At 39.7% G+C, this 16,157-nt stretch overlaps 1 protein-coding gene across 1 annotated transcript; it reads left to right on the top strand.

Annotated features, from left to right (window-relative positions):
- Positions 1-647: 647 nt before the first annotated feature.
- Positions 648-15,432, top strand: iqck (IQ motif containing K). The gene is made up of 9 exons (XM_088007886.1): positions 648-696; positions 767-858; positions 1,185-1,311; positions 1,390-1,487; positions 1,831-1,883; positions 1,971-2,048; positions 2,392-2,476; positions 10,646-10,757; positions 14,431-15,432. The coding sequence occupies exons 1-9, from the start codon at positions 648-650 to the stop codon at positions 14,580-14,582; spliced, it is 846 nt and encodes a 281-aa protein (XP_087864012.1). The 3' UTR covers positions 14,583-15,432.
- Positions 15,433-16,157: the final 725 nt, after the last annotated feature.

Below are 16,157 nucleotides of genomic sequence, written 5' to 3'. Positions count from 1 at the left end.
AATTTACTCCAAAATGACTTATTTATTAGGTATTATTTAGACAGAAAATAGCTGAAGGTCAATAAATTGATCAAAGGAACTAGTATGAAATGTATTAAAACAGTGATGTATTTCATCTAAACAGCAAGAGCTCAGGTAGCAGGATATACACTATTTGTTATCATAGTGTTAAAAAATTATGTAGTCTGAACGCATATTTTCCTGATCAACTGGATCCTATTTCAACGCACTATACATTTTTTATGAATGGCAAAGTGCCGCCATCTGGTGGTACATGGCCATAATAGCTAAAATGTGTCTTTTCCATTTTTTTTAGTTTTCATTTACTTGGTAGTTTGGATACAAAGTGTGGAGTACTAAAATTCACTTTGCGGATTTTATTATTATTTTATGTCGTGAATAATTTAAACGTCCGAAAAGCATTTCCGTCACTTCCGCATCTAAATTTGAGATAGGACCACGAAGCAGCTGCTATCTCGAAGGACGGGTGCTAACCTACATTTTAAAGCTACAACCTCTATGAGAAATAATGTTAAATACCACAAGCGAGCTCCGACTGACAGTAATGTTTACATCGGAAGTCAACTTCTACGCACTTCCCTAGCAACAACACTCCTTGACAACAGCTAATGACCACAAGCTAAAGAATGGCAGGAACAGATGCTAATACATCACTATGGGAACAAATTTGCCAAGGTAAGATGAATGTGCCTGTATAAGTCTGAGTTTAATGTAAATAAAATGAATTGCTTGTGTGTATTTTAAGAGTTTGAAGCTGAGCAGCCCAGCCCTCCTAAACAGAAGCAGAAGGTGAGCTGTAGTGCCTTGAAAAGGTATCCACACCCTTTGAGCTCCCAGGTTGTGCCATGGTACAGTCACACGGTTCAATTTTCTTGGGATTTCATGTAGCAAACCAACACAACTGGTTTTCAAATTTCACAAATATAATTCTGAAAAGTGTGACCACTTAATTTATTACTAAGGGGCACCAATTTGCCCCTTAGTAGTAAATACACTTGTTATGAGTACAAATTATATGACTAATTTGAGAAGGTCAAGTCTGAGGTTTTAATATGAGAAAAGTTTGGGAAAATAGCTTAAAGGGATTGAATGTGTTTACAATGTGCTTGATGAACATATCTTTTCTGCTTCAAGATCGCTTAGAGTAATTATGGCTTTATTAGGCATTAGTGGATGATGATCATCCGACGTGCACGGAGCCTCTTTCTAGTACTAGTGGCTTGAAAGTAGTTCCTCATCAGAAGCACCATACGACAGCTGAAACTACACCGTCTCCACAGAATAATGAACGTAAGATTTACTGCATGCCTGAAAAAATTCTTCCATCCCTGATCTGAATTTGCAAAGACTAGCATCCATGTGTTTCAGGTCCGGTCAAGCGGTTCTTGGAGAAAATAGTGTTCCCTGTATTATTACCCGGGCTTGAAGCTTTGCTGCGAGAAGCCCAGAAAGCTGGCGCTTTTGAGGTCTGTATTTCTTCTGATAAACATCACACTAAATATTTAAACATTTCAAAAATGGAATGTTTAATTTGACCCGAAAGTAGATTTATTGTTTACTGCCACGGCTGTGACGACAACTAATAAAAGCGTTTGTCAGAGCTCTCAAAAAGTATTTGGAGACATAACAGAGTCGTCTGCAGACCTTGACACTATTGAGAGTGATTTGAATATTCTGGAGACAATATTCTGCAAGTTATATCATCAGTGAAATAAATATCATCAGAATCTTTTATCTCATATCTCAAGACTTTCAAATATTTTTTAATGTTAGGGTTTGTGTCAAACTGGTATGTTTTACTCATTCCAGAGAAAAGTGACCAGATTTCTCCCCTGTGACTTCCTAACTGAGTATCTCTACAAGTAAGAGCCCCTCCCCACATATTTATATGACACTGCATGACTAAGCCAAATAATTTTCTTAGCTCATGTTGTCTTATTTTTTCTCAGTCAGAACCCCCAGAGACAGGGTCAGGATCCAGTGAACTTTTTTGACATTCCCTTTGTCAGTGACTGGCTAAAAGAGCAGTAAGTATCTCACATTATGCAAACATACACATACAAAATATTTGGGATAGAGTTAGCTCTGGAAATCCTTGGACAGTGACGTCTTTTTGTCCTTTGAGGGTCTTACCACCTTTCACTAAACTCAAAGACCTTTAAACTTCCTCTTTCATGTTGTGCATGTTTAATCAGATAAAATTATAAAATGAATATTAGTGAAAAAGGTTTGTTTTTCTTTCAATCTTGTGAAAATGGCTATATTTCTTCTTGCAGTGGCTATGATTTAATTTCTGATGCGATAATAGTCATTTATTTTCGATCCTACACCATTGTCTTCTTCATTTTTTCTTGTCTTGTATTTTTCCAGTCCTAGACCTCCCATCCCTTTGTTTCTACTGCTCAGTGAGGAGGAGGCTGCCCTGATTGTCCAGTCTTTCTGGAGAGGATATAAGGTGCATCATTTTATTTTTTTTTCCATCGTAAAGTGGTTGTACAACAAATAATTTTATTTTTTTTAAAAGCAAGAATTTAGTCCACAAGTTTGAATGTTTTTTTTGTGTACTTATTGTTAATCAACACAAGCTAAAATATATATACACTCACCCACACTAACATTTACATAAATCTCCGTTAGTAAGATGGACCTTGACCACATGATTTCTGTGGCCATCATCAAATATCTGGCATAAGTCTGAATGAACGTTTGACAACTCTTGCGCGAAGAAACTGCAACATTCATTTAAAGTGGTTGGCTTAATAACCCATGTCCTGCTTCTGAGGATAGTCACGCATTTCATGGAGGCTGAAATAGTTTTATTTTCTCCTGGAATGCTCTATTTTGTTGAAGCCAGATATGTTCTCTATTCTAAGGTGCACATAATTTAATTCTTGTCTAATTAGTCCAAAGAACATCATTGCAGAAGTCCTGGTCTCAGTTCTCACTAGCAAAGTCTAGTCTGGTCTTCATGATTTTCTTAAAGCGCAAAGATTTTCTCCTTGCACACCGCCCATAAAAGTAACATTTCTGCAGTCTTTTTCTCATAGTACAGGCAGCTCTGACCAAACTGTCAAAGGTCAAGTTACTATAAGATAAAGTAAATCAATGCATATGGCCCAAAAGTACATAAAAAAGGTTCATTTTAAAACAGAAAAGGAACAGTTTAGTCAGTCCACAAGGCCGCAGTAACCCTGTGTGTGGCCATCTTAGGATACATTATACGCCCTGCCTCTGAGAAAATTAGCCCACACCGTAATCTTGTTGTATAATCCCATTTCGCTGTAAAAACCTCCTCTTACACAGGGGCATGTAGTTTCATTCAGCAGCGTGGTTATGTCATCGGTGATGCCAGGCTTTAATTCCCTCCTGTGTGGGTGCTGCTGAGATGCCGCGATATAAATAGTCAGACGCAGCCAGAGGCAAACAGCAGCAGTTTCGTCACTCTCAGACAAAAGATAAACACAATGTTCTGTGGTGTGAGGCCAAGTGAAAGGGTCGTGTTCTGTTTGTCCCAACCGTAATGTCATCTGCAGTTGCTTTTAAATAAATCAGCATACCTATTCAAACATGTAGCTGGATTTATGGGTGTGTGCCTAAAAAAAGCTTTGCTGGAAGTGCAGGTGAATTGCTTTCTGTTTTGGATGCTTTTTACCGCCAGCAGGGGGAGAAAGTGTCCTTCTTTTCAGCCCGTGTTCATCTGTGGCAGCAGTGAGTGTGTTTACCCTGAATTGGGAGACTGTTCAGAAAGGCCACTGATGGCACTGCACACGGTCAGCCCCAGGGATCTTGAGGCAGAGCCACACAACAAAGAGAGAAACTGAGTTGATAGGGAGAGAGAGCGGGAAGGATTAAGAGGAAAGATGAAGCTATGTTTGGAAAATTCTGGGGTGGGTGACAAAGGGGAGGAAAGAAAGCATGCTGATGTTGCAGAGCAGTGTCAGATTAGAGACTGAAGCTAGATGGAAGGAAATGCAGCTTTGTCAGCAGAGATCAAGGATTAAAAATGCGGTACAGTCAGTGTCGGAAGTTGGAGATTGGGGTTTTGACTGACGCAAGATCACAACTTATTAAACACTCACAGGATGGGGGTATTTTGGGCTTGCAGAGTACTGACAGAGGCTGTGGTGTATCATGACTGAAGTAGATGTATAAAGTCATTTGTGAATCTGTGCAAGTCCTGCTGAACCTTTGTGATTTATGGCCACCCAGATATAAATTCACAGAATTCTGAGCCCACAGCTAGTCAACAATGTATGTTTACTAAAATCAGCGTCTGTGTGAGATTTTCAAGTAATGGCAAATACTTTTTGAATTTCTAAAATATCCTAATCTGATGTTGAGATTTTCTAAGGTGTATATGATCAAGCCCCCCAAACTGATCCCTACATTTGTTCCCCCTCAGTCTCACGCTCAAAACTGTTATATAACCCGCCTGACGCAGCACTGGCTCCCTGACTGCAGTCTGTGTCTATCTGTGCTTGTCCGTGTAGACTTGTGCGAGTATGCGTGTTCTGGTTAAGAAACACAGACAGACCAAAAGCGCAGGAAGCAGAGACCGAGAGTATTTTTGCAGAGCTGACTTTTCATCCCTCCATGATTAATCATTCTCATCGCAACGCTGCGCACTGAAGTAGAGGCGCAGTGGAGCTGGCTCTTACACACACGCACAAATTAACTCCTGTCAATGACTTAGACAATGACACTGTGTCTCGTTTCCCTTTTCGCTTCCAAAAGCATTCATACGCCTGGAACATTTTCACATAATGTCACCTGACAACAAAAAAATCTTCATTGTATTGCATCGGGATTTTATATGACGGACTGACACAAATTATTTAGTATTTCAGGTATTTACATCACTCAGAATACAGTCATCCTTCACAGTAAATCATGTAAATGGCAGCATTATGCTATGGGGTGCCTTTCTTCAACTGAGACCAAAAAGCAGGTAGGACATGATTGGAGGACAGTACTGTTAGGAAAGCTGCAAGAGGCTGCAGAAACTGGACTAGTCTTTATTGCAAACATTAAAGCACAACATATACTGTTTCAAAGCATATATATATATAAATGTGTTTTTTAATAGCCCAGTCAAAGTCTGGGCCATCAAACTTTAGGTCTTTAAATATCCAAAGTTGATTTGAAACATAAACCTGATGACCTGCACCTGGAATTAGAGTGAAAGGTTCTGTAAAGTTATATTAAAAACATAAGCACTCCACACTTCCTAGAAAAACGTTGTAATTTTTCCTTGGCCATCCAGTTATGTGGTGGACTATCACATAAAATCTCAATAAGACACAGTGAAGTTAGTTGCTGTAATGAGACACATGAAAATGCTCATGAGTTACGAGCACCATAACCAGGAAGAGCCATAAGACCGTAACATGTTGCATAATCTTCTTTAAACTACGTGCCTTAGCCCGGCCATAATCCATTCATCCATGCCTGCTGCTGTAACACACATGTACTCTAGCACACACAAACACTTTTTATGATCACTAAGACTTATTAGGATTACTCAAATGTGGTCAGCTGAGTTGGAGCAGTGTAGCTGTTGTATAATAAACTACAGTTTAGCTTGTTGATACTATAAAATTGCGTTTGTGTTTCAGAGGTATTTTTCCCACTGTTTCCATTTCTTGTTAATTACGATGTATTTAGCATGCACACACTCTACTATTAATCACCTGGCTAAAGTGACTAGCTTTATTTCCTCTATAGACTGCTGCTGCACATTAGTATCAGAGAATTGGTACTCTTCAAACATAAACATAAAAACACTCTAAAAGTAAATGCTATTCCTTGCTGTTTATTACGCACTAAACAGGTTCATTAAACACAATGCAATGTGTGATATTTATTTTAACGTTCCCTGGATTAAATCTAGAAAATCTAGCATTATGAATTATGTTTTAACCCCCAAAAAATTGCAAACAGGACTAATATTTATTAGTAAGTAATGCTTAGATTTAATTGGTTTATTCCTGCTTAATCCACTAGGAGTAATGGGCTGGCTGGTTTAAAAGGGGTATCAGTAAAGAATGCTGAGGCTTTTTCCTCATATCATCTGTAAACTCAAAAAAACCGGGTCACTATTTTCAGTCCGATGTTTGGTTAGATCTACTACCGCCTCTTCACCAACAGCATGAAATATTTCACGGTATATTTGTAAAATATAAACCTGGACAAATAAAACTGAAACCCTTAAAATAACGTTTTGTGGCAGCGTCTTAACAAGCTATTATCTACACTTCAAAATGACATGTTTGCATTTGCCCAAAGACATTGATAGAGAGGTAAATCCTTCTAAACCCCAAAATGCATTTTCATTAGAAAAGAGAAAAATGATCAAAACAGGTTTTCCTACTGTACATTTATTGCTAAGTCTTGTAGCAACACAGAAATAAATTGTTTAAAATCTTTGGTCTTATGTATTTATACAATGTTTTCATTTTCGCAATTTGTGTTGGATTTTTAAGCCTGGATTAGAATAAAAAAAGAAATAGGGCACTCTTTGTGCTGAGTAATATTTCATTTGACATGACCTGATATTGATGGTTTGACATATTGACACCCACTCTGCCCACAGAGTCTCTGCCAGACAGCAGTGTAGTCGATCAGAGAATTAGGTCTGGGATTCCAGCTCAACGATCTAAGAGCAGCCATAGCTGAAAGGTCTGAGCTGAGCTTCAGTGTTAGGTCAGTTGACCGACCACGTGCAGCGACATTCATGCAGAAAAAATGTCACAGGCACTCAGTCCATTAAATAGCCATTCTGTCTGCTTCTGCTTAGTGCCCACTTGCTAACTTACAGCAAGGCACCGTTTAAACGAGGTGGGATTTATATGAACAGTATGGTCCGCGGGAAAAAAATGAGAATTCCTTGTCAGTGTTTTATAAAAGCACAGTGGGGGTGTGTTGGAGCCACTAACTGTGTTCAAGCCTGCAGAGGCAAGTATCAGACTGCAGGTCACCGGGCTGGTTGAACTCTGACGGAAGCGCCTGGCAACAAATAGATGATGGATGGCTGGATGAGGTGTGAAGGGGAAGACAGAGCAAATGTGTGGGTGTCTCTGTGTGACTTGTCGACGTTGGTGATAGTACTGCAGTAAACACAGACCTTAGTGCTGCTGCAGAATGAGAAACTTAGTTTCCCAAGCAGCAAAGCAGAGCAGCCTGAGAGGCTGTGCAGCAGAGCTGAAGGATGTGTGTTAGAGAGAGTGTGTACATTGTTTGTTGGAGTTATGCAACTTGTGGGAGTGCGGTTTATCTAGGGCTGCATCTTGTGCTACCACTGGTGTGATTTTTGCGAAGATGTCTGTGGGACTTGAGTTGGCGGCTGCCTTCATGCAGTATTTTCTTCTTCTGTTTCAGTTCGGTGGTGTGTGTTTTTGCTCGTGTTAGCATTTTACATCTGAAGTAACGCATGTGGAAGGCTACGGCCTCCCAGTGTCCCGGCGATTTTTCTAATCACTTTAATCCATGCCTGTGTGCATTGTACGCAGCATGAGCGGAGTGACTCACATGCAATGAACTAAACTCGGCCACGTGTGCAGTGACACGAGTGATCACAACAGCAGCATACTGTGTCCGCAAACAGTCATAAACGATTCCAACTTAGATGACTATGTCAGAAAAAACACACTTTTCTAAAGCCATAACCTGAGATCAGGCGCTATTGTCAGAGGCTGCGTTATAGTGCACAGACAGATTACTTGTTTCAGGAAAAGTTGATATAAGTATTTTCAATAAGTGTGGACAAATACAAAATGGAAAATATTTGGATTTAAAAGCTACGGTATATATCCTGTCATATTCCATATCCATCCAAAAATAACAGTCTTCTCACTCTATCCATACCGTCTCTGGTTTGTGGATTTTACATTTCAAGCCACATTACAGTAAAAAGTTATCCACCATAAATTCATCTTGAAGTGTCATGGTCATTCTTTAAAATGTTTTTCATAAATGATCAAGAACTTTGATACTGGAAAAGATGAAAAATGTGCCAGAACTTTGTTACTGTCTTTTTGCACATATAATCCCAAACTGCACTTTTCGCCATTAGACAACCTGGTCTTATTCACACAGACGGGATATAAAACGCTGTCAGTAAGCTCAGCTTCTTTCATCTGTCTGTCATAGACACACTTAAAAACATTATGCATTTTAAACATGTGACCTGTTTCTAAGCAGTTGTTTTTATTGAATTTTTTTTTCTATTTAGAAGCAGGTTATGGCAGCAGAAGCACAATAACAAGGTATAAGATTTATGGAGGAAGCCAGTGAAAATTGACATTCAGTCTCACACACAGAGAAAACAAGCAATGGTGAGCAAACACAAGCGGTTCCAACCCCCCACACGTCCTGACCCTCGCCCCTGATTTCCATTTCTATGGTTCGCTCCCATCAGGACAGGGGCTGCTGCGGCACCATGACACCCATTGAATTAACTGTTGGAGCTCACTGGTTGGGTTGGTTTTACCAATTCGTCAGCCTCACGGCCAGCCTTATATAACCGGCCTACTTTTATACTCCTGAGCATGAACGCTATTGTAGCCTCACAACCAGACACTCAAGAGGACATTGAGGTTCACTGGAAGCAGAGGGCGAAAAAGATGGGTGAGAGGAGACGTGGAGAATGCAAAACAGAGAGGACAGAGGTGGACGGAGAGGGATGAAACATTGATGTGAGGAGAATCTCAAGAGGGTCTGAGGTGTTGTTATATGAGCCACTGAGGAGCTGAAGGGGAGGAGAGGCAGAGAGGAAAATCTCTCTGAGTAAAAGAGAGAGAAAACCTTTTTAGTGGGAGAGGAATAGGCAAGTGAGCCCTGCAGGGACATTTTCTTCTCATCCTAAACAGCAAACATTCAGTCAATCTCTCAGCAGCCCACACACAAACACAAAACAACTACAGGGGTTTCCTCCAAGAACAAAAGTGTGAGTCATGTCAACAACAACTTAAAGTCGGAGATGCATCAAAAGGCAGCTTGTTGACAATTAGGCTGCATGAATTTCCACCCATTTAGCCAGCCGCACAATGCAGACGCAATCATACTTCAGACATGGGCCCGAACAGTGACTCATAAAATGACAAACTGCTTTGTAAAGCTATAGTTATTTTTAGCTGTTTTAGAATATAGATGACAACCTAGCTTCATCTTGGCTTTGTAAGTCTTTTTAATCTGACTCATTCAGATAAGGGCATGTGTGTCTTTTTGACACCTTTTAGCCTCCGTAGCATAGGCAGGCAGGTTCTATTCATGTTATTTATATACCCTATATCTGGCAGGCCTGAATATCCCTACTGAAATTTTATTTATTATTTATGTAGTTTCCCTGGCAACATAATTACTTGTATAATAACAAAAGGGTAGAGATAGATGGGCTAATTTATCTTTGAGAGGATTTGTATGACATACAGTGATGAGAAAGCGAGCCTGCTCTTGCAACAAAGTGCAGCCCAGATTTCTAAATAAGGTATGCAAGGCATGCATTTTATTAGCATAAAAAGTCTAACACAAAGTTTATTTCATCACATCATTGTGTCACTTTTTTTAATCTAGCCGTCCCCATATGCGACTTCTACTGCGCAGATTTCATTTGGTGTCACACAGAGTCAATCGCTGGAAGTCATTCATTTATTCCTGCTTTAATTCAGGACCAATTTTAACCTCTGTTGTGAGATCAAAGGTCAAAAGTTTAATCGGGAGGAGGGTCGCATTGTAACAAATCATTACAATTATGGCATCAGCATATAAATGAATTTTGGACGGGATTTTTGTCCTGTTAAATGGAAACCATTTTTTACAAATGTGTACTGAGCTATTTGAAACAAGAGAATCACAATATTCATTGAACATGAATATTCAATGAGTATTAATGTTCATTGAATATTGAACATGTTAAAACCTTGACTTATTAATGCTATATGTATGAGAGTAATTTAAAAAAAAAGATATTACTGTATTTATCACTGATTCTATAACACTAATATGAACAGATCATCGTTGTTTGTTGAAAAACTGTTTATTTTTCAACAATAAGTTCAACAAATGGATGATGAGCTGGTTGAAATACTCAAATGTTTTATTTTGAAACATCCATTTAAACATTTTCCGTTAGTTGAATGGTGCTCATTAATCTCCCACAGCTGATCAACACTGCACTGATTTAACTCACCTGGTCCCCATGTCACTGATCACATCTCGTCTGCATTTAAGCTTCCTGATTGTTCACTGCTAGCTTCTTCCATTTCACACCACTTAGTTCTGCCTTGTCCTCCTCATGCAGTGAATGTAAATTTTTGATGTTTGTTTTCCGTTCTACTCACCATGCTATTTTTATTACATTGTCTCCTTTTTGGTCCAGATGGAGCCTCACAATGCACAACATCCAACTCTTGTTTAAAGGATAAACTTCTAAAAGTGTTGTAAGAACTATCTTGCGAATGTGCAAGAAGTTTTCGAGTTTCTCTGATTTTCATCTCAGGCGGTATGCCTAAAACAAAACAAAAATATATATATATATTCTGAACATTTGAAACAGTTTAGTAATGAATAACTTAATGTGTGTGAATTGTGACGTTTGCTTTGGTTGACACGTATAATTTGTTGTCAGGTCAGAATACGGCCTGATGTGCAGGAATTACGTAAATTTCAAAAGGAGCAGAGGGAGAAAAGCGACATTACCACAACGGTTGCACGTTTCTGGGCCCGGCAAGAGAGACGAGGTATACACACACACACACACAGGCAAACCTATACATGCACATCCTTTTACTGCTATACAACCTGTGGATTTTGTATTGACTTTCATTCATCATAGTAAATGCATTTATGCTGAACCCCCAAATTTTTCCTAACCTCAACCCTGATCCTTACCCAAAACCTAACATAAGCTCAGTTCATAACTTAGTTCTCAACTCAACTCCTAAACCCAAAACAGCACTTCTTCTTATGGATCCTGGGTCTCAAGCCCCATAAGGAGCAGTTGGTCCTCATGGTCCTTACAATGTATCAAATTACACACACACACAAACACACACTCACTCACTTTTAGTCACTGATTTCCAGTCCTTGGGCTATATTGCTACTGCTGTAGTTGACAGCGGTTGTTGCTTATACAGTATAGAAGTATTAGTAAATGCATTATGCAAAGACATGCTTATATAATACTACCAACCCCATGCGCCGTACACACTCACTCATGCACCTGATTTGCCGCAGAGATACAGTATTCATCCTAACACGGCTTTGATGTCAAAACCGAGACGAGGATTCTTGCAGCGGCAGCGGCACACAGTGAGAATGAGGCCAGCGGCGGAGATAAAGACACGGCATAAAAAAGAAAAAAGAATCTCTGCAGGGCTCGGGGTGTGTTTGTGTGATGGAGATGGCAGAGTGTGGGGGTTGGTGGGGGATACACGTGAAGACAGAAGGGAGTTACACAGGGATTAAGACAGAGAAGTAGAAGACTATGTGTGTGTTTGAGAGCTGTGGTTCGCACACATGAAGGATGAGACACAGCAGCTGAGAATGCATATCTGTGTGACATAGTGACTGGCATTACGGTTCAAGGATAAAAGCTAAGCTTTGTTCTTTGAAACGTGCAGAACCAAGAAAAAGTGGCTTTTAATGTGATTAATTCTCATTGTTTTTTGCACATGAGGAGCCACAAAAGATCAGAAATCTATCAAATCTATCTGGTTTGAGATTCTCACTGTGTGACAGCTGTCAGGAAAAATATAAAATTTTCATAGTAAAATTTCGAAAAGAACATATGAGCCAATCTAACTGCCTACATTTGAAACATTCTAGCAACAAATTGTCCCTATCTTGTAAAATGGTGCTGTATTTTGATCATTAAACACTTACATTTATTTTAATGCTTAGGCCAAAATTATAGACTGCTTTTAACGTCATCTTTTATCCAGGTGTCCAGTAACCTCTACTGCAGCCTAAAATGCTTCATAATTAAAAAAGATTACATGAAAACTGGTCAGGAAAACAATAAAGTCTCTGAAAGTAACAGTAATGAAGCAGTAGGAACTACTGGTCAGTCATAGCACTCGTAGTCTTCTTTACACTCTGTTATTTACAGAGAAAGTTTTGATTATTTATATGGGAAATTGAAGTCCGTGCAGCATCAGTGATTCTCTCATACTGAGAACAAACATGCAAGACCCTTCCTAGTAAGAGTAATTCACCAAAAAGTAGCTGCGTAGTTGTATATGTAAGTGTACTCTATTTTGTTACACTTTACACTTCTTCATATTTACATTATCCAGTCAATACTGTAAATGTTCTGTGCTTCACATGCTTGACACAGTGAGACTATTGGTGGCAAACCATCAGCTTCTATAACCACCGAATACAAATATGAGGAAGTGCATAAGATTTATAAAATAGTACTAATATGAACTGAAGAAGTTTGTTTGGTTTTGAAGACATCAAGAGAGTTATCTACTGCAGGTTAGATATTAACTACTCCCAATCTTCTAACACAACCTAATTTCACAAATCCCAAACTTCTCCTTAACTCAGACACATTTTCCCTCCCACATTGTGGGTGTGCTATTTCAAACATACTGTCTCCAACATGCATATTAAAGCTCATCATGATTATATTGCTGCTTGTGTTTCTTACTAACACTGCCAAAAACCACCATGATTGCAGGTTGCCTCCACGCTAACACATTCCACATAACAAAAGGGCCCACTGCAGCCACAGCGGGCCGTCAAACATTCCTGTGCTGTGGTGCCACAGCGTCACTGCCGTCGCTGCTGACCTGACATAAAAACAAGGGGGCCTGGGGGTGTGTGTGTGTATGGCGCAACACACTGTGTGCAAAATAAAAAGTATACCCGGCCCATCGTCCAGAATGGAAATCATTTTCTGACCTCTTTTGCGGAATATGAGCTGGACTAGGAAGGGAGGGAAGCGGAGTGACAGAAAGGAGGGGAGACATGATTAACAGTGGTGATTTTGCTGTGCTGCGTGTTGTTTTGGTTGAGAGCACTGACAGATAAATGAGCCATGTTTACCACTGCGACAGAAGCAGAGGGTGAGCAAAAAATATTGTGGGAAGCTCCCCCCTGCGTATGGAAGCTCTTTAAGTTGATCCAGGAACAGCTGCGCTCACCTTATTTGACCTCAGGAGCAAACGTGCATCAACCCTTCTGGTATTTTCTGGTCTGAAATCGGATTTAGCCTGAGACGGAAACTAAAAACAATAAGACGAAGGGCAAAGGGCAGACACAGAGTCATTTGTCAAAATGCTGAAGGGTTGGAGCTCCGTGAACAGGTGCAGCTGTTGGCGCTACATGTATCACCACGTGACTGTCATTAGTGGGATGTTTACCTTCGGAACATGCCCTGTTTGTATTGTACTTTATCAAATGAATCCTGAGAGGAAAAGTTGTTTTTGTTTCCATGTGAGATTTATTTTGGGAGTTTAGTCTGGAGTGAGCTTTTTTTATTTATTTTATGTGTTTGTGGGGATTTCTGACAATTTTTCCAAAGGAAAAAAAAGAAAACGAAAAACTAATTTGTGAGATGTTCGATGAGAAGACCTGGATAGCAGTCACGCCTCCTCTGATTTATGCTCGCCCTTGTCTTTCCTGGCCTTGCTGTGTGCACTGGTGGACCGTCACATTGGAACATGAAGGAGCCATCTCCAAACACAAAATCTTGATATGCTGAAAACGTTAGACATTTCTTTCACTGGAAGTGTCCATGGGCCAGAAGTCCAATACCACAATCCTCCGACCACCAAACTTAGCACAATGCAGTGAGCCCAGAGTTGTTGTCATGGTAACAGTTTAAGCCAGACTCTCCCAAAGGACTTCATACACATTACACTTGAGAGATTATTGCATTGGAAATGTCTCCATTGCTGTACCGTCCAATGATGGTGTGCTGTATACCACTGCATCCCACGTTGGCATTGTACTTATATAATACAAGATGCTTAAACTTAAAGGTGTTTTGCTTTTAAAGCTGTGTACTGCACTGTTTTGAGTCTATATCTTGGAGTTACTCTTTCTTTAACTTTTAATTAACAAAACCAGTTGCAAACTTCTGTTGTTTTGGAAACCAACAATTGTGAAAATTAACTCTTCACACTCTAAAACCAGCTAAAGCTTTGAATTAATCAGCATTCTTCCGTCTAGTCCTTTAAATATATATATATATATATATATTTTTTTTTTGTTTGTTTGGTTTTTTTTTTGTTTTTGAATGTTCAAACTTATATCTTCAGTGAGGTTGTGGTGCAAGGTGCAAAATTCTTAAATGCAAGGACTTTATTTGCACTAATGCCTGTATTTTTTTGTTGTTGTTGTTGTTGATTTGTTTGAAACGTAACCAACATAGTAAAGATACCTTACTGTTGTTGTTTCCAGTTGCTATGATGAAGGCAGCGCAGGCAAAGAAGCTTGATGCTGACGTCTCTGCCCCTCAGTTGAGCATGAATCACACCAACCAGGAGACCCCAGGGACCAGTGAGATGCAGACCATCAACCCGGGTGAGGAAACGGAAACATCCTCGACATGACTGAGCAATACCCTTACTTTTACACTGAAGGATAAAATAACACTTGAACACTTGAGCTAAGTTGTTTGTGTTATGTATTTTCTGTGAAATAATTATCTCCTTGTTCTATGTGTTTTTTATGGTGTTATACGGCTGTTAGACTTTGTTACCCTGAAGTCAAACTGACCAAAGTAATCAGTAAAAGTTGCTGTACAAAGGCCTACAGGACCTGATCCATGTCCAATCATTTTATTGCTCCCATTGCCTCTCTGACTGATCACTTCCCTTCATGCGTCTTACCCAATAAATTAATTCCATATAACTTAGTTCCCGTAATGCTGCCAGAAGGGAAACCTCTTGGAACAGACCTGATATTTTCTCTTGGCACCTCCTGCTGATGTCTCACCAGAGGACAACCGTATTTCCTCGTTCTGTCTCTTCTTTTATTATCGCAGCAATACATATAATAAAAAAGGTCGTAGCTTTTCCATTTAGGCAGACAATGAAGGCCGGAGTGAGGAGTGAGGAGTGACTTGGCCTTGGCGGCAGCACTTTCTGTCCTGTTTACCAGGAAAGGAAATGTCCCTGTCAGGGAATCAGAGAATAAAAACAATGTTTTAAATGCCAAGGATCACTGGTGAATGATTGTTGTCTGTATTACGGAACACATTAATTATTATTCTCTTGAAATATTTATCATTTATGTAGATGTAGCACGTTTCCTTGTTCAATAATATGTATTCAACACTAACAGATACATTTATCAGCAATCCCTGTGGTGATCAAGCATTGTCTCAATCTTTTCATGGATCATCCTTGAATGAGTTCATGAAATTTGACTTGCAAAAATAAAACCCTACACGATGCTCAATGGACTTTTCACTTCTTTGATTTCCTTCGTTGAAAATGAAAATTGTCTGAGCTGTTAGCCTTATGTCCTGACTGCAGATTAACCTGAAATGCAACATGCAGTAAGTGCCCCACCGCCCCACAAACTGAACATACCTGAGAGGATGCTCTGTGGTCCCGTGATGGGAGGATCTCTCCATCCTTTCCTTCTCTGATTTCGTTAAAGTGTGGCCTTTAGAGGATCTACGTTCGTCTTCCTGCAGCAGCAGCTGCCACTGGGTAAGCTGATAAAACCACCCATTTTATTCTGGGGACATCTGATACTGAACCCAGCACTAGAGAAACTGGCATCAGTGGACCAGACTGAAACTGGATCCCATGGTGCTAGAGTTGAAGCGGCACAAGGTCGACTCTGCATAGCTAAAGATCAAGTGGGTCTGGTTTCCAGGCGAGAAGTGGAAGTTAAAATTATTGGGTACAATTATGAAGAGATAACCATCGTATCTATTTGTTATGTGGGAAAATATTATAATCTAATTCATACTCCAGAAGCACTTCATTATTTTATTAACACAACAAGCATCTTTCAGATTGGTTGAAAATTTGGGTTCAGTCCGATGCAAAACGATTCTGCATCAGTTGCCAAAATCATGGTTGTGTATTATGAGGCCATTTATGAGCTCTAATTTTTTTTAGTGTGATCTTCTGCCACTGCAGTGAACGATGGGTTTATTTTAAAGCTTTTTG

Source organism: Poecilia mexicana, unplaced genomic scaffold (assembly GCF_051168715.1).
Source record: "Poecilia mexicana isolate PSO_F unplaced genomic scaffold, ASM5116871v1 scaffold_8, whole genome shotgun sequence".
NCBI classification, from domain to species: Eukaryota; Metazoa; Chordata; class Actinopteri; order Cyprinodontiformes; family Poeciliidae; genus Poecilia; species Poecilia mexicana.
The sequence above is the reverse complement of the archived record's forward strand: the minus strand, read 5'-3'. Positions and strand labels throughout refer to the sequence as shown.

Bases quoted from the DNA above. Each gene is read 5' to 3' on its own strand.
- iqck (XM_088007886.1), top strand. From the start codon at position 648: ATGGCAGGAACAGATGCTAATACATCACTATGGGAACAAATTTGCCAA. The intron at 1,884-1,970 runs GTAAGAGCCCCT...ATTTTTTCTCAG, and splicing joins CTAACTGAGTATCTCTACAA to TCAGAACCCCCAGAGACAGG. The intron at 2,049-2,391 runs GTAAGTATCTCA...GTATTTTTCCAG, and splicing joins AGTGACTGGCTAAAAGAGCA to TCCTAGACCTCCCATCCCTT.